Here is a 23,613-nt window from a genome sequence, read left to right as displayed (position 1 = left end):
ATGGAAAGAAGAGCTTTGCTAATTAACTAGTTTTACTTTAATTCACTTTAATTTACTTTAATTTACTAGTAGTGTGAGAGATGAAAAGATGAAAAAGAAGAATAATATCTATATCTCCTCGCGTCTCTCCTTAATTTCTCCTCTTTCTTTCTTTCTATTCAGATGCCAGGCTGAAGGTGGGCTGTTATTATTCACTTGGTATTTATCGATTGCACCTCTCTCTGCCATGTCCTTCAGGTTACGTAGCCAATTATAAGTGAACGTGCTACTAGGGATTCTAACATATTCCATACTATTTATTATAGATCCGATTCGACCGGATCTGAATTCGAATTAAAATCGGTAATTTTTTTTAGAACCTATTACCAAGCTAGTGCATTGTGAGCCATGCACCACTTTCCATCTCTACGGCCTACGGGTGAATAAGCAATTAGCCCTTAAAAAAAACCTTCACAAACCCTAATCCCAAAGCTTCTTCAATGCATCAATCTCCAGGCTTCTTATCAATACCCAGATTTGCACTGCCCAACTAAAGATCGCCATTTTAATTAATACCACTTGGATCAATGAAAACCGCCGAGAATCCCGTCTTTAAGCCACTATAAATCCATACTTCATTGACGACCCACTTCAACGTCTTTCATTTTGTGTTCCTTCTTCTTATCTGAAGCTACCTTACTAGTAGCTAGCTAGCTCTGATAAGAAACCAAGGAAAACAAAATGGGTTTTCTTGGGGTCAAGCTTTCCCTAGCTTTTCAGCTTTCACTGCTTTTGTTGGGTTCTCTGACTGTTTCTTCTGGTGAAGAAGCTGCGGAGTCTAAGAGGTCACCTGTTTATTACATTCACGCTCCGGCTCCAGCTCCGGCTCAACATCATCATCATGCTCATGCTCCAGCTCCCCTTAAGCCATACCCACACCCACCTCCTTCTCCGAAAGCGTACGTTCCGGCACCAGCTCCGGCCCCAAAGAGTCAGATTCCTCCTCCCAAACCAGCTCCAGCTCCAGCTCCACCAAAAGTTCTCCCTCCCTTGCCCCCAAGAACACTGGTGGCTGTACAAGGAGTAGTTTACTGCAAGTCATGCAAGTACCCAGGAGTTGATACACTTTTGGGTGCTACGCCAATTTCTGGTTCGTCATCTGTCCCATGACGACATATATATAGTTTGTTTCCGTTTGTCTGTGCTGATGAAATGCATGTTAACATAACATAGCAAGTTAATTTGCTTTGTATTTTGGTTGGTACGTAGGTGCAACCGTGAAGCTGCAGTGCAATAACACCAAATACCCCACAAGTCATGAGGCGACCACAGGCAAGAACGGTTACTTCTTCCTGCAAGCACCAAAGACGATCACCACTTACGGAGTACACAAGTGCAAGGTGTTCTTGGTCAAATCATTACCCTCAGCTTCGTGCCAGTTGAAAACCAACCTTAACCAGGGGATAAGTGGGGCTGTCTTGAGGTACGAGAAGCCCAAAAGCCCGCTGTCATTCGCTCTCTACAGCGTTGGCCCTTTTGCCTTCGCTCCCAAATGCTGATCACTAAACCCGGCCCTTTGCTATTATTATTATTTTTTTTCTTGTTCCCTTCTAGCTATGGTTTAGGATATGAATATTCCCTACATTGCAGTGAGCGAGCTAGGGCTCTGTTTAGTGTTTAGTGGGTGTCTTTTGTTTTTATATATAAGAAACTAGAATAAGCTGGCTGTCAGGTTGTGTGACAATAAATGATATATTAATAATAGAAGAATATTAAGAATTACATATATTGTGCCATGCCACTATGAATTTGGTGGTTATTCACTGTTTCTTTTCTAAGCTTTGAGTAATATATAAGCATAGCGATGCACAGACTGAGTGTGCTTAGAAGGGTGAGCCTATTCGACCCTGACTGTCATCATCTCATTGGTGGGTATCAGGAGATTTTTTCTTTTGGGTGAAGCAAGGAGACTCTCATCTCATGTGAAAGATATATAACTTCACAGTTTCGGCCATGTTGGGATAACTCACAGCAATGTGATGACTAATGTGGAAAATAGTGGGTTCCTTGGCTTGATACACAGCCATTGCATTCAGCTGATCACCATTCAGCTCTGTTAAAAATCTCACAATCCACTTAATGACATTCACTACTGAAAGACAATACAATAAATCATAGTTCAATTCACCTGCTTCATAATTTTCTTTTTCTTGTTCATATTTTTCGATTTTGAATTGATGGATTCCCTTCAATCGTCCAACGTATCAAAAAAAGATTTTAAGAGATGCATTGAGATGTGTTTTGGATATGCATGACAGTCAAACATGATAAAATAAAAAATCTAATATTAAGAAAATGTATATATATTTGTTTGTGGATCAAAGCAAGTTAAGAGCATCCTGATGTCAATAAAATCTAGGGTAAAATAGAAAAACCTTCCCTGAAGTTTTTAATAATCATAAAAACCTCCCCTATAGTTTCATTTTAGCAAAAACCTCTCCTTTATTTTTGACAAAATTAACAAATACCTTCCTTCCGTCAATGAGGAAGACGAAAAACATTAAAGAGATGATAAAATACCTATTTTACCCTTTCTCGAACACTGTTCATCTTCTTCTTCACGATGCAAAAGGACAGAATGGCGGTGACTTTCCCTCTTCTTTAATTTCCCTCTGATTCTCTCTCTCTCTCTCTCTCTCCAACAATGGTGATTATTTCATGGCAGTCTTGCACTTTGATTTGTAGTCTGATTTGCTTGGTGGTGACCTTGGCAGACAGGGGTAGTCTGATTTGCATAAGGGCACTATGGTGGCTGACAGGGGCTAACAGGGGTGGTTATTTCATGGCAGTGACCTTCCCTCTTCTTCGTCTTGTGAGTATTTCGATATCGAAATCGACGGTAGAAGCGCGTCCTCATGGTAGTCTGATTTGCTTGCACAAGATGAAGAAGACCTTCTCTGGGCTGCAATCGAGAAGTTGTCGTCTTGGAAAATAATGAACTTCGCAATCTTGAAGAATGCTTCTTCGGATACTGATGGAGGAGAAGCGAAGCCAGAGACTATCGATGTCAAGAAACTTGATTGTTTCGGTCATGAGCTCGTCGTCAAGAATGCTTTCACGACGGACGAGCAAGATAACTATAAGCTCTTGTTTGCAGTTAAAGAACATCTTGAAAGGTACCATCATCCAGAGAGAACATCTCTGTTAATTTTCTCATGAATCTCATACTCTTTTATAGTTTTATCAATCATCTCTATTGATAGTGGAGATGGTCTGAGGAGATGATATGGGGCTACCAAAGCGCCCAAATCCTCCACTGCTTAGAGTGCCATTGTCTCCATCTCTGATATGTTTCTCATCTCTACATCCGACAGGAGCTGCTTCACCGTTGCAATGTCGTTCGTTTTCCTAGTTTTTGTCTTTTCGCACAGAAGAAACAAAATGAGAAGAATCAATAAGAATACAAACACCGGCCCGGTCGCAATTCCTGCAATAGCTCCTCCATACAACTTCTTCTTCTTCCTACCATTGTCATTATTGTTGGCACCACCGTTGATCTCTATGTTTGTCGATGGTGTTGGTTTGTCGGGACAAGGGCTAAGCAGTGAACCACACAATGAAGTGCTCAGAAAGGAACTAGTCGTAAACTTCTTGAGTTCCTTTGGAATTGAACTGTTCAATTGATTGAACAAAACATTGATCTGTACAAGATTCGTAAGGTTCTGCTCGTATCGGGGTTTCTGGAATACAAGAGTGCAACGGGGTTTCTCGAGCTCTGACCGGGCCTCGTGGAATCAGTGTGATTACAAGACCTGGTTCGCCATTAATTGTCGACGAGCACTGGTTAATGGATGAACATCGGTAGCAGGACGTTGTCACATATTGGTGGGTTGCACCATCTTTTATGATGGGGAGGAACAGAGTGGCTGGTGTGGAAGCCCCAAACAGAGAAAAGAAGAAGAAAGAGAGAGCAAGAGGAGATGAGAGATGCCATTGGTGAAGATTGAAGACCGAGAGAGAGGGGGGAATGATGAATAGTGTTATTCGGGAGAGAGAGAAAGAGTGAATCAGAGGGAAATTAAAGAAGGAAGGTTGGAGAGGGGAGTGCACTGCCATTCTGTCATTTTGCGTCATGAGGAAGAAGATGAATAATATTGGAGAAAGGGTAAAATAGATATTTTGAAAAAATATCATCTCTTTAACGTTTTCCTTCTTGATCATTGTTGACTTTGTCAAAAATAAAAAAGAAGTTTTTGTTAAAATAAAACTATAGGAGAGGTTTTTATGATTGTCAAAAACTTCAGGAAATGTTTTTGTATTTTACCCTAAAATCTAAATTTACAATAGGCTAGGCTTTTTTTATATTTATGAAAACTTTTAAAAAGATGGTGTGTAATTAATTTCCATCTATACGGGTGAATAAGCAATTAGCGCTTAAAAAATTCTCCACAAACCCTAATTCTAAGCTTTTCTAATGCATCAATATATCTCCAGGCTTCTTACCAATAACCATTGACCAACCAAAGATATCACCATTTTACTACCATTTGGATCAATTAATTAAAACAGCCGAGAATCTCGTCCCTAAGCCACTTTAACGTCTATCGTGCTCTGTTCCTTCTTCTTATGTGAAGCTACCTAGCTCTAATAAGAAACCAAGGAAAAGCAAATGGGTTTTTATTGGGGTCAAGCTTTCCTTAGCTTTTCAGCTCATGCTCCTGCAGCTCCAGCTCCCCTTAAGCCATACCCACACCCACCTCCTGCTCCGAAGGCTTACGTTCCGGCTCCAGCTCCGGCCCCAAAGGAGTCGTTTACTGCATGCAAGTACCCAGGTGTTGATACTCTTTTGGGTGCTACGCCAATTTCCGGTTCGTTGTCTGTCGTATGGCATATTAGTTTCTCTGTGAGAGAGAGAGATGGAATAATATATTCTCCATGTTGATGAATGTTTCATCATGTAACACAAGCAAGTTAATTTGTCTTGTTTTGATTGGTAGGCTCAGTTCAGTTCAGTTCCATTCCTTCACCTATTACTAAATGGCTTCCTATCTTCTTCTTATGGTTCTAAGAATAAGTTTTATAAATACTAATTTTGATGGTGTTTGGAAGCATGGGCGTTTTGTGGGACTGATTTTCAAGAAAAAATGTCAATGCTTTAAAGACTCATTTTTCACAAAAAAATACTTTGATTTTGTTTGGGAGTGTTTTTGCCACGTAGACAGTGAATAATACTATGTCGTTTGGTAAGGTGATTTTTATCACTGTTTTCATACATGTGCTAACAGGTAAGCACCACATAAGATACACGTAATCGCAAATCAGTCAATTATTGGGGCAATGATTCACCAATACATAAAACACCAAATTTGACGTTTCATGCATGGGTGGGGTCCCAATTTACGAGGCATGCCCATGGTTCAAGTGTTTTTTTGAAAAACATATAAACCAAACAATTATATATATGGGCGTTTATTGAAACGCCTATGTGGATCCAATGTGGCACCATGTTTCAAAAAAATGGCACCATGTTGAAATGCCTATGTGGATCCAATATGATGAAAAAACTAAAATATGCATAAATATTATAGAAAAACTTTATCAAGTTCTAAAAGATACAACAATAATACTAAATTCAAGGTTTTTATAGGTAAACTCTATGGTTTGAATCACTGAAAATAATGTACAAAATACAAAGAAAACATATTTTAATAAGGGTTTGTATCTAAAACATCCCCATCTGTTATCTCACATCATCTAAAGGCCCTCCCCTCGTTTGCAATGCGCCATTAGAAAATGAACGGAAGTTATAAAATTATCATATTGCCCCCACTTGTATGCAATTAAAGTATGAATATCTTAGTTTACTTCAGACTTCTCGGCAACCAAAGTACTCTCTCTCTCTTTCTATGAACATAGCCCCAATTTAAATCAGCCTATTTCTCACAGGCTCGGGCTCAAGCATAAATTTTAGGCCCATGGAAATAGACCCTGTTCGAGCCCGAACCTGGCCCAATAACATATATTAGTAAATAATAAACAGTAATATATAATAATATTTTATATCTTAATAAAAGGATAATTACTCATATATATATATCTTGTATGTAGAGTTGTAAATCGGGTCATGCAGCCTGTGGTTCAGTACGATGATATGCGGGTTGTGCAGCCTGTGGCCCGGTATGACAACACGTGGGTTGTGCCAGTCATAGTAAGAATGTGTGGGTTGTGGACCCGCATGACATGGCTTGCAGGCCTGCAGTGGGCCAAACGCGGCCTGCCCAAGGAACTAGCTGTTGGAGACCTCCCCTCCCAATAGTTAGTTTCAGTTTTTTGGGTTTTTTTTTACAGAAACACCCCCCACCCCAAATAGCTATAAACAATTATATAGGGGTATTTATGTGTTTTGGCTTTGGGGGAGAAAAATGACAAAAATGCCCCCAATAGCTATATATCAGCTAGTTTGGGGGGCATTTTTGATAAACTAATAAATGATTTTACAATGACCAAAAGACTCCTCCCAAAAACTAAAAACAACTAGTTTTTAGGGTATTTTGGACAATTGAATTATTTTTAATTCTTACAAAAAAGCCCAATTTTTCACCATTCTCACCACACCAATTTAACAATTCTCTTGTCATACTCTCTCAGGCTCTCATACACTCTTATACTCTCAAAACTCTTTCTCTAATCTTCAACTCTCAAGTCTTGTTTTTTTTCAAGTTTCAACAAGAAGGTTTGCTCAAGTATCTCAAGTTAGCAATTTGGGAGGCTTGAAAGCTTCGACCATTGAAATCAAGTTGAGATTCTAAACCGACAATTTAGATGAGTGAAATGAAATTAATTTTATTTTTTTAGAATTAAAAAAATGGCCAACTCTTCCCTAAACCAATTCCCTAGCATGTTCAATGCTAACAATATTTAGTTGCAACATGATAGCGTTGGCATTGATATGGATGCTATTGAAATTGCCAGAGTTCCCACCCGTAGTAGTACTACTCCTGGGGTAGGAAAAAGAAGGGAACTAAATTGATTAACCCAATTTGGAAACTGTTTAAAATAAAGGAGGTTGAGGGGTACGAAAAAAATGGTCATTTGCTAAAAATGTAGGAGTGACTTTAGCTATTGTTACTGGTACTTAGGAAGATATTTGCTCACCCATGAGAAACAAGAAGAAGGGAAATAGAAAAAACCCGAACACAAACTGGGAGGGGGTTTGGTACTTTTAAATATCCACAAGAAAAAAAAATGAGGCAAGAATTGACAAAATATATTGTACAGCTGACAACCATTTTTATTAGATGAGGATAGTAAATTTGAAAAATTTTTACGTAATTCCATAAATCCTCAATTTAAAAAGTTTCTATGAATACTATTATGCATATGCTTTGAAAATTTTTTATTCATATAAACAAAATTAAATCTTAATTCTAGACTTGCAATTACTTTTGATATTTGGACATCTAAATTTAATATAAGATATATTTGTGTTACTAGTTATTTTATTGATGAAAACTGGCTTTTACAAAAAAGAATTTTAAGTTATACTAGGCTTGAATGGCCACATACTAGCCCAGCTATTGCTGCAAGTATTTTAAATGCTTTACTTTTTTATGAAATTGACAATAAACTTTTTTCTATTAGTTTTGATAATGCAATCAATAATGATTCAATAATAAATATTTTAAAATCTCAATTAAAACCTCATTTTAATGGTAAGTTATTTCATATTAGATGTGCATGTCACATTTTAAACTTATGTATTCAAGATGCTTTAAATATTATTTCTCATCATATTTCTAAAATTAGAATTTGAATTATATATATTAAAAGTTCTAGGAAAAGAAAACAATAATTTAAATATTTATGTCATAATTATGTTTTAAAATCTAAACATTTTATGTTAGATGTTCAACATAGATGGAATTTTACCTATTCTATGTTAGAAAGTTGTATTCCCTATAAATAAATTCTTTCTGATATTTATAACTCAAAAATTCCACATGATATTATACTTGATGAAGATTGGGAAATGGCTATTTTCTTGAATGAAGTACCAATCATCTTTTATGGAGTACCACTGCAAACTAGTCTCACTAATCACATAAGCCAGCTAGCTCTCTCCATCTTCGGCAACCCATGTTCCATTATGAAGTGCTGATTTGGGTCGTGTACTTATCCAAGTTGGAGGAGAACGACAAGGGGTTGTCAACAGGGCTCTCCCTGCATGCACCTTATTTCACATGTCAATGTAACAATGCATCTAGCACCTATACTGTTACAAGGAGCCTGAATGAATTACGTTTCTTGCAAGGAAAGTCCTATTGACAACCCAGGCTATTGAATTTAGGCCCCATTTGGTTTACGGGAATAGGGGTCTGCAATCTGGGCTATCCCAATTCTAACTATTTGGTTGGGCGGGATCAGAGTTCCATTCCAATTCTTGGTGGAATGGCATTCCTCCATTTGAGGGAATGAGAGGATGGTCATTCTCTCCCCCTTTCTTGAGAATGAAATCACATTCCTGCTGATTTCAATTCTCATTTCCATTCTTGTCTGAACCAAACAGATTATGGCAATAGACCATTTTGAGTTCGATTCTGATTCTAGCTAAACCAAATGGATCCTTATAAAGCCATTTTTTTCCCGCCAGAAATTGCCAGGCTCTGCTCAGAGTGCTGCCACCAGAAATGAAACTAGTTGCATGTCTTCTAATTCTTCTTCCTGCCTAGCTTGGCAGAGTGATCATTGTCACCATTAGTCATTAGAAAACTGAAGGAAGGATTGCTGGGTTTAAAGTTTTGTGGCTAAAGTAATATAATGATGTGGGTCTCGGTGAACCATTTTTATCAGGTCACTAATGGTGACTTGACGGAAGGAACATATGCTACATATAGGAACTGTTTGACAAAGATGTCTCCGTAGGTGTCTAAAAGTGAATAAATTTAAGAGGGTCTCGTACAAGTGAGGAGTTTCAGATAATAACCTTTTTAATAATTTGTGTGAAGGGTGAATTGCCCACTTCATCTAGTTAAAATGTAAAGTGGTAGAAATAACAATGAAAGCCATTGTTTTCCTCCCTTTTGATAGTTTTCTAGTTGATATAGTGGTTAGATCCCTTGCCATTTTTTATAGGCCGCCTGGCGCCTGGGGAAGTTAGCATTACGTAAGGGCATGATTTGAATTTAAATGTCTTAATTAGGGAGTTAATTAAAGTTAATTAGGGAGGCTATTAAACATATATAGCAATTAATTGAGTCCGGATCTCCTGCCCACGTTTGCCCACATAACATCACAGTCACACATGGATAATATCTCATCCTCCTGCATAGTATTATGCAGGGGGCAATGTTCCCAATTCATGGGGGTAGTGTGTTGTGAGCAGACGTGGGCAGGAGATCCCACGTCTAATCAATGGCCTTACACAAGGAATTAAGCTAGATTTATCTGTGCAGGGAAAATAACAGTGAGGATACAATACACAGATACCATGGATATAGATGGAATAAACCAAGTTTCAGCCATTACATTTGCAGCATGTATCCATAACCTAAAAACTGTTGATATATACTTTAAAACTTGATTCCTCTATGTTTTATAAATTGTCTGCATCCAATGCCACTAAAAACAACCTAAAACCATCACTTGAAGCTAAAGCAACAATTAATCTCAGTTCATCATAATTTTGGAAAGAAACAACAATTCTAGGTATTCTAGTTCTTTTTTTTGTTTTTAACTTAAAAGTCTTTATTTTATGTTTCAAACATAAAGGTGAAATGTATCATTTAAATGGAAGTGAATAAACTGGAAAATTAAAAGAAAAATGAAAGTATAATGAGCATTAAACTAAAAGAAAAAATAAAATAAAGTATTTAGCTAACCATTACCATAGTGTCCATTGTTGAATGACAAGATTGAACTAACAAAATTAGGAGAACTAAATGTGTGAAACAAGCAAATATTTCTTGACAATAATATCATGTAATTTTTAAAACCATTTGCAGCTAGAGCACAGGTATAGGCAATCGCATATCTAAATTATTATTTTAGAAACAAAAAGATGGCTGCTAGCCTTTTCCCCCAATTGTCGAATGATTACAAAAGAGAAGAGATTCTCAATGGCATGAGATGATCAACTAGAAATATATGGCAGCCATTCAAGAGTTTTGCCTGCAAACATGGGAATAATGTCTCCGAATGCAAATGTATAGGATTCTGGCACCTTCCATGGGTTCTTGATCAATTTGATTTTTGATGTGTTCCTAGGAAGACCATAGAAGTCTGGGCCATTAAAGCTGGTAAAAGCCTCTAGCTTGTCAAGTGCATTTGCCTAAAAACAATAATGAATCCAGTTATCATACATACACACACACAAACAATAAAAAAGAAATGAAAAAGAACAAACAAACAAAGAACAATACTAGTTGAGTAAAGGGTAATTAATCTCTTCATTATCCCTGATTTTTAAAAGGCATATGGAGCTTATGCCTTCTTACACATTGAGGGTCACCTTGAGGTGAGGCTCAAGGAAAAAACTTCAAGGCTTCCTAACTTTAAGGCATGTGTGTACATGTGTATGCATATATGAACATGCATATGTATATGTGATAGCATTCAAGAGGAAGAACTGATAACAATGAGCTGGTTCGAGGGAGCTCACCCTCCTGAACAAGAGAAAGAGAAGATAAGAGGGAGAAGAAGGAAGGGAAAATAGGGTTTATCTTCGCTAATGCCCCAAGGACCTGATTACATGATATTTATACTCTTATCACCCACTCGCACATGATGGAGATTGCGATGAGTAACTAACTGGTGTGACATGGATGCCAGATATAAAGAAACTTGAGAGGAGGCTTCTCTCGAGTGATCTTGGGTGTCTCTCCTGGATGGGCTGCCTGGGGGCTGTTTCTGATTGGGCATTCTGAGCTGGGCTCCTGTGACTGGTCAGATTTCTAACAATATGCATACATATATGTATATATTTGTGATATAATCAATTTCACCAATCAAAAAACATATTTAAATATATTTTGAGTGTTATTTTGCATTTAAAGATTTTTAGTAGTTTATTAAATGGTGTCCTAATACACTGAATTTCTCTAAAACTCCTTATGTTTGTGTAGTCTTTGTTTATGTGATCTGATCATTTATATGCTCTTCCTCTATAAAAATATATTCCTTTTGTGCAAATTTGTATGTCGTTCTCATTTCCATTATATTTTCTTTTCTTAATAAAGCAGATAGATATGAAACTTAAGACTCACATCTCAAGGCTTCCACTGGTAAGATGAAAAAATGGGTCATCATCAGTAAAGTACACACACTTACAGACACTATCAGCAACAAAATTCTTCAGTATCCAGTCTTACTTGATGAGCGCTAGAGTACAACAGTAAAATCTTGGGCTGGAAGCATAAGAATGATGTAGGCTGAGAACAGACACTTCATGTAAAAAACTGCCAGAGGTTAGGTCCATATTCAGTCCACCCTTTCCAAGAGCTGGGACCAGCATTGGGTAATGGTATTTTTTAGGGAATATATGATTTTGAAATCATAAATAGGAGACTAGATGTTCATGCTGCATATGAGTTTCAAAGTTTTTACATCTATCTAATTGCATAGGAAGGCAGAGCCCCTTTCATACTTTCATCAATAATAAAATATACTTGTTACCCGTGAAAAAAATAATTACAATGAATAAGAAGCAGTTGTATGTGTTGTTGCATTTAGTGATTTACAATGGCAGGGGAAATTCAAACATCTTTAATGTGTCTTACTGAAAGAGAGACTCTTTCTGGAGAGACAGTCTTCAAGTGGAACTTTGACCACTTCTATTTGTTAAACTTATATAGGAATCAAGTTACAATTTTATCAATGAAATTTTAATATTTCTCATTTACGATACAATAATTTATAGAAACTCAAATATGAGCTAGCCTCCAAGAATCACATTTGTACAAGCCTGCTTGATATATTTACCTCAGACAGACAGTAAGATAGATTTCGTATTTTCCAAATGCCAAACTTTCATATATTAGTTAAATGGAAGAACCCAGGCATGAAAATTACAATGTTCAAGTTGTATAGTTCAAAAGAAACAAAACATAAGAAGTATGTGTGTGTGTGTGTGAGAGAGAGAGAGAGAGAGAGTACCTCTTCAAATATTTTGGTATAAAGTGAGAGGGCTACAGGGGCATTATATATCCCTGCACATCCACAAGGACATTCTTTTCGTCGTCTTTCATGAGGAGCACTATCAGTTCCAAGAAAAAACCGTTTACTTCCGCTTGTAACTGCTGATACAATAGCCTGTCCTGGCATGAGAAGCAACTAGATGATTTCAAGGAAGATACCTTGAGAATACAATTTCAACAATAGCTGATTAAAAAACTAAATGCAACTTCCCAAGAAAGAAAAATGATTCAGAGAAGAGTGTAGGACAGAAAGTCATGAATATCAAAGACCATCTAGTACAGTGCTTGGGAAGAAAACTCTGGAAGCTAATAATTTGTTATGACCACCAAGTTTTGAGGAAAAAAAAGCAGTGGAGCACTTAGAGCTCAATGAGTAATTGAACAGAAAGAATACTAATATGTTAAGTTATCATTGGTGAAAATAATAACAAAGAGTCCTCAGATCATGACTTCAAACAGAGAATTCAAAACTAAAATGGACAATATATTTGAAAATTCAGGTAATTTCACCTTAGTATCTCTTTACATATTCATAATAGAAGTATCATGAACATCAAGAAGTTGGAAACCTCCAATAATCTGCAGGCATGGACATTGCACAAAAATCATATGTGCAAATAATATCAATTTGCAATGTCACACTTGTAAAGCTACTGTCCAGCATCAACTCAATAGCTGCACTGCTCTGGTTCTATGATTCTATTACATATTTACATCAGATTGAGCCTTTACCCATAGAACATGCTCTTTCTGGTTCTAGTTTTTGTGCTATAATTGTGGCTATATACTATACTAAACATAGACAAGAAGAAACATAAGATTTTTTTTTTTTTTTATAGGTGAAGAAATATAACATACAAGATGTTAGGTTTTTCCAATATTTAGTAGCATGAAGCCCCCTATCAACATTAGTGAGATAATACTTATAGTGACTTTGCTCCCTTATGTAACATGGGGGTCTCAGGCCAAAAAAAAGAGAGAGATAAAGAACAAATCATTGAGTGAACTTCTGAATTAACTGTAACAAAAACCACAGTATCATATTTATCTCTCTCCAAATAAGCATAATCCTATGTTGCCATGAAAGTGCCAGGTTTTTCACAGCTACATCGTTCTATTCTGAAAGGAGAATTCTCCAAGAGTAAAATATATTGAATCACCATGGTAGCACATGAAACTTTTAGAGTACACCATGGTGAGCAGAAAGATAGTGAAACATACTGTGTATCTCTCTCTTTAATACTGGAAGGCAATAATTATGTGGCCGTAGTCCTCCTTGAAATAGAGCATTCCTATTGAGAAGGAGATGCTGTGGTGTCACAGTTGCAGCAACAGATCCTAATGAAAGAGGGTACACAATTAGGAGGTGAAAAATAATGAAATAAATGCTTCTTATTAAGTCAGGGCACTTGACAGATGTACCTTCACTACAAGATTCAATAAATCTAACAGCATCTAGAGTAGTTATATGCTCCATTACAATTTTCAACTGTGGAAGCTTCTGAATTAATGGTCTTAAAATGGTATCAATGAAGACTTTTTCACGATCAAATATGTCAACTTCTGGATCCGTTACTTCCCCATGGACCTGCAGAATTATATCAAGGGAGATTAACATTGGATATATTTATAGAATATTTGATCTAGATGAGAGAACCTTAGGAACAAATGCATCAGGAGGTCAAAGGATTCATAATATGTTCCATCTTCCAGATACAGGGTAAACAGAACTAATACAAAGCGTATTACAACTTCATCCTGCTACTACAAATTCTAAATATGGTTTAGCTCCACTCCCACCTTATATATAGTCAATTTGTAGGTATTCATGATGCCTCTAAAGCTAACCCCATACATGAGTTGCCCAATTTACCAGAAAAGGAAAAAAAACTTATGTAACATTTCTCTTTTCCCTTGACATGGTAAACCTTGTGAGAGGTGATAAATTGGCACTCTAAAAAGGTATAGAACTTATCCAATGACATTGAAGTCTCTGCACCTGTAAGACCATACCCAATTGTCAACCCTAAGCCAAGTCTTTGCACCTAAGGATTATGCAAGTTTGATGGATCTGACTTCTAGATGCATACATAGCACCTGATATCATACCCAAGTCCATTTAATGTAGTCCGTCCTATGTTTTGAACATCCTCACCTCCAGGTTCTATGTCAATAATTCTTCCTACCAAACATCATTTACAAAACTCCAACTCCCCCATTTGTCAGTGTTACTTGTTCGGTTGCTAAATCAGTTTGGCAGTGGGTTTTTCCCTTTTTGGGTGTGTTTCAAAGCTTGTTCTCTCCCTCCTTTTTCAGATGGCCGAAGAAGAGAGGGAAGACTATGTGGAGAAGCATCAGGGCTGCAGTGTGTTGGACTCTATGGGAAGAAAGAAACTCACGAATATTTTCAGATAAGGAAAGAACCATTGGAAACTTATTAGATCTAATTCTGTTAAGGGTGGCACATTAGTTGAAAACTATGGAACTATTCTCAGATTATTCTGTGGCTGATTTGGTGAGAAATTGGAAGGAGATAGCTTCCTCTGCCCTCTGTAAGAGGAGCTGTAGTCCTTTGTGGTCCCCTCCTCCTTCTGGGTTCATAAAACTGAATTTTGATGGCAGCTGTTTAAGGAACCCAGGGCCTTCTAGGATTGGGGGAGTATTCAGGAATGAGGTGGGGGCTATTATTGCTATGTTTTCAGGCCCAATTGGGGAAGGAGACTCTCTTAGGGCTGAGATCCTCACAGCCCTAGAAGGCATCCAAAGAGCAAGGGAGCTGAACATCAGATGTTTGGTCCTTGAAGGTGACTCAGAGGTGGTGATTAGGTGGCTAAAAGGGGGAGACAGCGGCTTATGGAGTTATAACAATGAGAAGAATAAATTTAAATGGCTGAGTAGGGATATGGTGATTCACTACAACTGGGTGAAGAGGACTGCTAATTCCTTTGCTGATGGGTTAGCAAAGCAAGGGGTAAATAGGGACTCATTTTTTTGGGCTAATTTTTTATTTTTTCTTGTACTCTTTGATGGGGAGTTAAGTCTTTTTGCCTCCCCTTTGTACCTAAGCTTCATATAGTTTCATATCTTTAATAAAGTTTCTTGTTATTGATAAAAAAAAAAAAGAAGAAGTTTCTATGAAACAAGATAGCCATATCAATATCTTCATTCACCAGTTTAAATTGATAACAATTCAGTTCAAACCTAGGAAGCTACTTGAACCACACCACTGAATAGACGAGCAAAAGGTGAGGCTTGCATATCCATTTAGAGCTTCTCACCAAGGCATTTCCACAGATATACCTTTCAAAAAAAGTTCAAAAGTTGACCCATAAGTTCAAAAAAAAAAAAAGAAAAAAAGAAAAAGAATATGCCTTTCTAGGAAGGCCAGTAAATTGACATTTCTAGGTAGGTATTACATCTGATGCATTAGTTTAGAATTCTCACTCTGAATCAACTTGAACAAGAACTGAAATCCCACCAATTTTAAAAGAGTGTGTTACAAATTCAAGTATAAAAAACACCACATCTTCCCTTTTCAGCCTTAACAACTAGGTAAAGCACCATTACTGCTAGTATTTTCTATTGTTCTCCTATATAAGATTCAAACTTACTGACATAAAACTAAAAATGTTCAACTGGCAATTAAAGGTCCATGAATTAAAAGAACTGCTAAACAATTTTCAATCAGGAATTATTAAATTGTAGTCAGGTCCAAAAGGAAGATTACCAGCAATGGCATATTCTGCTGGACCATCTCCTCGAGAACAGGTAGGCACTTCCCAAAAAGATCAGTAACACCATCTTGAGAATTTGTAGTAGCACCAGCAGGATACAACTTCACAGCAAAAACTACCCCACTTTTTCCTGTCAAATCAGTCAGTATTCATTAAACCACAGAGATAAGAAAATTTTTGAGAACACATTCACTTTATTATGTGCAATTTGGAGACTCTTGGAATATCTGGCCAATAGACGTTTTATAAATAGAATGAATAAATCAATGTACAAATGACTTCATGGCAAAAAATTGAGTTACATTTCAAGTGCAAAGAAGTGAAGTGTCATTCTTTCCCACTGATGTGGTTTCAAAATAAATTGTAAATGTCTCTCTGTTATACGAAATTGATTTATTAGGGGGGGGGGGTAACTCCACCAGTGCGAGCTTGTCTTACACTACTGGTCCCAAGCCCGGATAAAGGAGGACTGCATCAGGTTGTTAGCTGGAACTTAAAAACTTTTTCCCAAACTCTTATGGTCATGATGATAATTTTTTTTTTGGGGGGGGGGATGTCTAATTCCTTTGTTTCTTTCTTCTTATGATAACTACACTTCTCAACTACATATCTGCTTCTTCCTTTCTCCCTTTATTTATTTATTTTAAATAAGTTAACTTTATTCAAAGAGGGAGTAGATACATGAGGAGATGTACACAGAGACTAATCACTCAAAGAGTTATACAGGCAGAAAAGTATCACTAAAAAAGTAATCCCTATGAACACCAGACTTTGCTAGACCGCCAGCTACAGAGTTTAGCTCCCTCGATACCCAGCCCTAGTGTGCATTCAAAGTAGAAAGGATGTCTCTTGCTTCAGCTAAGTACTGAGCTAATGCCCAAGGCCCACCATCAGGATTAGCTAGCCAATCAATGGTATTGGCAGCATCTCCTTAACCTAGGTCTCTCTCTTGCAATCCTGATGCCGATTAAGGCTGCCATGACTTCAGCCTTTGTTGAAGATGCTATCCCAATCGGTCCACTATGGCCCAACTTATAGTGCATTAGTGCCATCTCTTCTTCTAAGGACACCTCCAATTCCTGCTGCACCTGGATTACCAAAGGCACTTCCATCAAAATACAAAGTTGTCTCCCCTTTCTCAGCAGCTCTGAAACTGCGGGTGGTGGTGGAGTATATATGTTTAGAATGAAAGAAATTTACAGCATTTCTTCGAAGGTCAGCAAAGGAGACACCTCTAAAATACTCTGAGCTGGAAGTCCACAGGAAGCATCTATAGCAGATTACAGAAAGGAGCTCCTCATAGTTTCTAGTTCTGTTGTTGAACATACGGTTGTTTCTTTCTTCCCAAATGCTCCAAAAAAATAGCATCTGCAGAAGATTTCCACAATATCTTCCCTCTTTTGCTTAATCCTATTCCTGTCCATTGTCCTAGACAGTCAACCACGTGTTCTGGGAAGACCCAACTATACTCAAATAGGGCGAGGAAAAAATTCCAAAGTTTTCTGGTTTCCTCACAGTGAAGCAGGATGTGGTTGGCAGATTCCCCAGCTTTAAAGAAGAAGAAGCAGACATGAGGGGAGAAATAAATTCTTCCAAGGTTCTTTTTGTGAAGAAGATCGTAAGCCTTTATTCTCTTCAAGCTGGCTTCCCACACAAAAAAGCAGACCCTGGAAGGGATATGGGAGCACCAAACCTGAGCTTGATGATGATGATGACTTTTTAGAAAGATAGGTAGATGGATAAATGGTTCCATTATCCAAGGTAATGGGATTAATAGCCCTTAATGTAAAACAAGTATGTTTAAACTAATATAAAATAAATCAAAAAATTAATTTACTCTATTTTACTTTTTTTTTCATTTTTTGAGATACTAAATTTATCATTCAAAAGAAGTTTTTCCCTCCATGTTGTATGCTATAATTGACAAGTAGTTGTCTAGAACCAGAATACTTGTTGCCTAATTACTTATAATATGTAATTCTGTTCTAATATTATTTAGTGTCAGTTTTCTTTTCATTTTAGACAGCTTCCTTTATGTAGATTTATTCCACCAAAAGGAGCTGTTGAACAGAGAAAGGAATTTAAACCTGACAAGTCTGACTTACCTTCTTCCTACTTTCAACCTTTACATGATATTTGAACAATAAAGGCATATGAACTCACATTTTTGTACACTATAAATTCAGATATAACACCCCAAGCCAAGATGGATATAATATGTATTAAATTACAACTTCTTAGCTTCATTCAAATTGGTTTAAGTGGTATATGCAAATCCATAAAGAGTATATCAAAACTAAAAGAAGCCATTAGAAGAAAAATTGCTTATCTAGTTATTTGGAATGTAAAATTTCCGAATTAGACTTGTTTGTACTAAAGACAAAGACTCACTGGCAAGCTTGATCTCATCAGGACTGGTCTTATCTGTTAAATAGAGTGTCATAAGAGGAGTGAAATGACTGTTTTCTGGTAGTGCTTTCAGTATGGATTCTCGATAAGCCACAGCTGCAGCTGTGGTGGTGATAGGAGGTTTCAGATTTGGCATCACAATTGCCCTCCTGAAATGATGTGCACTATATGTACACAGAATAGATTAGGTAAGATACAACAGAAACAGACAACAAACCCAAATTCAAAAGATAAAAAAAAGTTGCCAACATTATGCAAACCATCAACATGATAGCCTTATCGGAACTACTCAGTGAATATTATAAAAAATCAACATGTTAAAGAAAAAGACCTGTGGGTGACAACTGCTTCAAGAAGGTCACCATCACGAAGATGAAGGTGCCAGTCATCAGGCTGTACTATTGACAGCTCCATCCTTACTCTTTTTTTTACTATGTAAGGCTCTTTAACCTTTCCAAGATGACACTTTGATGCCTAGAATCCAACAAACATCCACTATTAAGTCCAGAAAAACCAAAACAATTAGCAACTCTTAAGTTAAATTTAACAAGGATGGTAAGTTAATTAAAAATAACACCTTGAAGATCAATACCAAATCCTGCCAAATGTGCATATATATACTTCCAGAAAGTCAGAAACAATGTGTGCAACTACAATGGGTAATGGACTTAAAAAACATGTCACTATCAAAATCATCTAGAATGAAATAAAATATAGTTATATATAGTGTGAATTTTTAAGATGTTTTAAATTAGAAAAAGTTCTCCATTTTTTCATAAAAAGGATATTCCTTTTCTTCATTCTTTCCTGGAGGCTAAACTGAGACCAAGAAAAGGTTGAACCTGATCAGGAATGTAGAAATAGAACTATGAGCTATTATGCGTGTCAAAGGAAGATTTGCATTATGAAATACAGAATATGTACCCATGGGAAAGAAGATGAGAACAGAAAAGGCAACTCAACAAATTAACTTGTGTTGTGAGGTCTTCCTTTTTTTCTACAAGTATACCATGGGGTCTTCCTTAAGCCAGATGAAAGTACTTTCTAAGCTTCTAGTGGACCCATAGGGGACAGAGACTCAACACTAAACAGAAGAGGTCATGCAATATCTGGGACATGGATTCTCAAGGAGTTTTTAATGAAATTTGTGAGATATTAGCTAATATTAGAGTTCATAATACATGGATTCTCAAGGAGTTGAATTCCATTGTAGATGGTCATGCAATACCTGGGACATGGAAGGCTTTTAGTATATACATAGCTCTATTCCCATATAGTTTTTTGCCAAGGATAGATAAAGTTTATCCATATTTTGATGCATCATTCTACATCCTCTCACGTACTCTCCTGCAATGCTTTAAAACACAGAGGCATGATGCGAGGTGTTCCATTACCTAGAGGCATGAGGCATGAGGCATGATTCACAATGTAAGAGGCATAAGCCTCCCAAACTGCCGAAGATGAGGCACAAGCCTACTTAAGAGGAGGGGGGATAAGGAGGAGGGAGAAGAGGAAGGAGGATCTCATTTTTCTTTATTTTAATAAAAATATTTTATATTAAGAAGAATGAAGATGCATAGCACTAGTTAAAAGGGGGGTCTTGTCGAAGCGAAAGGGGTCTAGGGGCTTAGCCGAAGGGGTCCAGGGGTTTAGCCCCCAACCCACTTTCTTTCCCCTTATCTTTTCTTTCCTTCCCTTTCCTTTTATTTTCTTTCTTTTTCTCTTCTTTCCCTTCCCTTTCTTTTTTTTTTTCTTTTCCTTCCCTTTCCTTTCCTTTCTTTTTTTCTTTCTTTTTTGATTTTTTTCTATCTTTTTACATAAGGTGCACATGAGGCACATGAGGCATACGCCTCTTGCACCTGAGGCATACACCTTAGAGGTGTCAATGCCTCCGGCATACGCCTCAGGGCATTTTGGGGGTGCCTTGCCTAGAGGTGCACCTCCTCCAGGTGTACACCTCAACACTGCTCTCCTGCTTTTTTTTTTTTTTTTGAAAGGTAAGGTAATTTATTAAAATTAACTCGAAAAAAGTACAGAACAGAACCTGCCCACAAACAGGCAGGACTGAAACACTCCCACTACAGACACCAGATTGATTGAGTTACATTTGATTTTCTGAATTCAGGAGTGACTGAGATCCAAGAAATCAGTTTACCAACAGCCAGCTGAACTATATCCTCTGCCCCTCTCACCTTTTGATTAAAAATTCTGTTGTTTCTCTCAGACCAAATGGCCCAAATCACAGCTGCCAGAATAGTGGTTCATACCACTTTCCCTCTCTTCTTCAAATTGCTGATTTTCCAACAGCAAAGTAACTCCTTAGTTGATTTAGGCATGACCCAACAAATCCCCACCATCTTCAAGAAATGATGCCACACCTGAGCAACAAACGGGCAATGGATGCATAAATGGTCTGTAGTTTCCAGATGGTCATCACAAAGGACACATGACTTATCCTGAATCTGCAGCCCTCTTCTTTCAAGATTGGTGCAGGACAGACATTTGTCCAATAAAATTATAAATTACACCTCTTACCTGTTCCCAAAAAAAACATATGCTGTATCTCTATAGGCATGAAATATAAATGGCACCACCCAGTAACTCAGATAAGATGCATCTTTAAAATTTTCTGATGTTCCTCTGTCAAGTATACTGCTTCAACCATAACAGGTGCTAATATGTAAGCTACCATTCTTTTTTATTTTTTTAAGGAAATTTTCATTAAAAAACAGCAAATGCTCAATAACACGCAAACAAGAACAGCACACTACACCATACCATTACAACCAACAGGACACAACTCCAAAGAAACAAACTCAAGCAATCAACTCAGAGGAGAAAAACAAAAACATCTTTCAGCTGAAAGACCATTAGACGAAAGCCACTGAACTGAGCTACATGACCTATTGACATGCCTAAACTAGACCAGCAACTCCTTACTAATATGATAAAAATCCTGCAACAAAAACAATGAGTCTTTTGGACATCCATCACAAGGACTCAAGATACTATCATGATATATACTTCAAGGTTCATCATCAAGTGGTTGCGTGCTATGATACTTGAGAATGTTGGGTCCTTTATAGAGTCAGTGACTCAACTTGCAAGAGAGTAATTGCTATTTCAGTAGGTCCAAAAGAAAAAAAAGAAAGAAATAGTCTATTGAATCTGATCAATGAAGGAAATTGAAATCAAGTTTATCTAGAGGTAAGGTGATTTGAAATTGCAACAAAGTGAACAAAGTGTACAGTTGTACACTGTTCCATGCTGCAAGGCTTCAGCCAGCCATGATCAAAATACATGAACATTAACTGAATATATAGTTAGTAGGTAAATCAAATAGAATAGTATCAAACCAACATAACCAAAAACAGGAGACCTTGTTTACATTTTCGTGAATATAACTCCTGAGTGTTGCATATCGTCCTATTCTGATGCTTCAGTAAAGAGTATATAAAATAAAAAAAGAATATGAAAAGAGGAAAAAAATTGTAATATGTTATGTTCTTGACAAAGAATGAGATCTAGAAAAGTTCCTTTTCTTTCAAGCACAGCTGTCAAAAGTGATTTAAGCCCAACAAAAATAATTCAAAAATGATTTGAACCAAAACAACAATAAGAAAGGAGATTTTATGATGATAACATACCCTGCAAGGAAAGACCAGGGTCATTATCATTCTAGATGTCTTTTATTAATCCAAAGTCTATCTTGAATGCAATTCAGGATTTTGAGTCATGAAAGTTCTTCTCCAACTTAACCTTTTCCCCTAGAAACATGCAAACATGTCCTTATATGACATTCTAACATGAAAATATTTCTCGTAATTAACAATAATTGGACTTTTGATGAGCATACTGACCATAGATGCTAGACTCTCTTCCTATATAAATGGCATGCTGAAAAATAAATGAATCCAAAGAAAATTTTAAATGATAGATAGCTATTACTGAAATAATATTTGATATGCAGGATAAGAGGTAACAGCTCATAAAACAAATTAACAATAGCCTCAATGTTTGGCAGGGCAGTTTGAGTTTTAACATGCAAGTAAACCCCCCCCCCCCAAAAAAAAAAAAATAAAACGAAAAAAGAAAAGAAAACTAAAAAATAATGGGTACACTTCAAGACATGAGTTTGGATTTATCCAGACCTTATCTTGTTTGTCACCATAAAAGTGTTTTTATCTATCAAAGGGTAATAAGATTACCAGTTCACCTATAAAAAGAATTGCTGAAGAGAAAACCAATGTCTTCTGTTTTTTTTTTTTTTTTTCCTTTTTTTTTGATAGGTGAAGAAAACCAATGTGATAGATGAATATGATGGCAGCTACCTACAAGATCAAGTAAATGCTCCAACCCAACCAAAAACAAGAAAATAATAAATTTTATCCTAAAATAGGGATAAATACTTAAACCTTCCCTGAGGATTCAAAAAATTGCTAAGACCTCCCCTCACTTTTAAGTTTTATCCTAATCCTTAAGCATTCTATATCAAGCATACGGCCATTAAACCTTGCTAGAATAGGGAGAAATATTAAGAATGCCCTTATGGGTTTTAGATGTTTGAATTCAATACTAAAAATGACCTTAAGATTGAGATTCATTCCTAACAAAATATGTCGAAGTTGGAGAAGACAATGCTTGGATTGGTCAGGACACTCATTTTCCTTTGGCTTGAGAAGAGTGCATATAATTGGATGAAGAAAAATTAAATCTGATAAAACCTTGTACTGAAGATAAACTAAATCTGGTGTTCAATAACAAGCCTAACAGCATTCCCAAATTCAAGGCTTTTATAACCCAACGCAAACATTGTCTACAAGAAGAAACTTATTAAGAAAAAAAAAAGACTAGAAAACTTCCTTGCTCAGAAAAAAGGGAAAAAGAAAAGCCCTATATAACTAAATGAGTTAGAAATCAGACAAACGAATGAGTGAAGATGGATCTAACATCCCATCTATTGATCGTGTTTGTTTTTAAACCATTCACAACGAAGCTGACAAAGAGACTATTAACTGAAAGGATCTCAATTAACGGATTAAATGAAAATTACATAAACGATTCGCGTCCAGTGTACCTCAGAAGGTTTGAGCTTCTTCAATGGAACAAAGAAATCAGCTTCGCGTGGCAGAGACGTCGGGCCTTGTCTTCACTCTGCACTCTGCAGTAACCACCCTTTTTACTTCTAACTCTCAAGGGTAAATTTGTAATAGTATGATAGTTTCAGGGACTTTATTGTCCTCTAATTCGTAATTTCGACGATTTCCTTGTTTCCCGCAAACGCGCACAGCGAACGCAAC

The 23,613-nt window shown here is 36.8% G+C and overlaps 2 protein-coding genes across 6 annotated transcripts; one reads left to right on the top strand and one right to left on the bottom strand.

Moving 5' to 3' along the window:
* The first annotated feature begins 632 nt into the window (after positions 1-632).
* LOC148877744 (non-classical arabinogalactan protein 31-like) lies at positions 633-1,761 on the top strand. The gene is made up of 2 exons (XM_088965335.1): positions 633-1,129; positions 1,249-1,761. Exons 1-2 carry the CDS (start codon positions 721-723, stop codon positions 1,536-1,538), a joined length of 699 nt encoding a protein of 232 aa, XP_088821461.1. The 5' UTR covers positions 633-720; the 3' UTR covers positions 1,539-1,761.
* An 8,062-nt stretch (positions 1,762-9,823) lies between these two features.
* On the bottom strand, positions 9,824-23,522 carry LOC148877743 (dihydroorotase, mitochondrial-like). Of its 5 annotated transcripts, none has more exons than XM_088943305.1 (8): positions 23,391-23,522; positions 18,645-18,787; positions 18,296-18,477; positions 15,898-16,034; positions 13,593-13,758; positions 13,392-13,508; positions 12,130-12,290; positions 9,824-10,306 (listed from the first exon to the last, which is right to left on the bottom strand). In XM_088943305.1, the coding sequence occupies exons 2-8, from the start codon at positions 18,725-18,727 to the stop codon at positions 10,109-10,111; spliced, it is 1,044 nt and encodes a 347-aa protein (XP_088799431.1). In that variant the 5' UTR covers positions 18,728-18,787; positions 23,391-23,522; the 3' UTR covers positions 9,824-10,108. The 5 variants fall into 5 exon arrangements, with proteins under 5 accessions (XP_088799431.1, XP_088799461.1, XP_088799439.1 ...); XM_088943335.1 differs by having other exon boundaries at positions 23,367-23,458; XM_088943313.1 differs by lacking the exon at positions 23,391-23,522 and adding an exon at positions 20,506-20,691.
* Positions 23,523-23,613: the final 91 nt, after the last annotated feature.

The sequence above is a fragment of the Nelumbo lutea genome, chromosome 1 (genome assembly GCF_056320005.1).
Source record: "Nelumbo lutea isolate HS-2025 chromosome 1, American lotus-T2T, whole genome shotgun sequence".
In the NCBI taxonomy this organism is placed as follows: domain Eukaryota; kingdom Viridiplantae; phylum Streptophyta; class Magnoliopsida; order Proteales; family Nelumbonaceae; genus Nelumbo; species Nelumbo lutea.
This window is presented reverse-complemented; position numbering and strand designations above follow the sequence as displayed.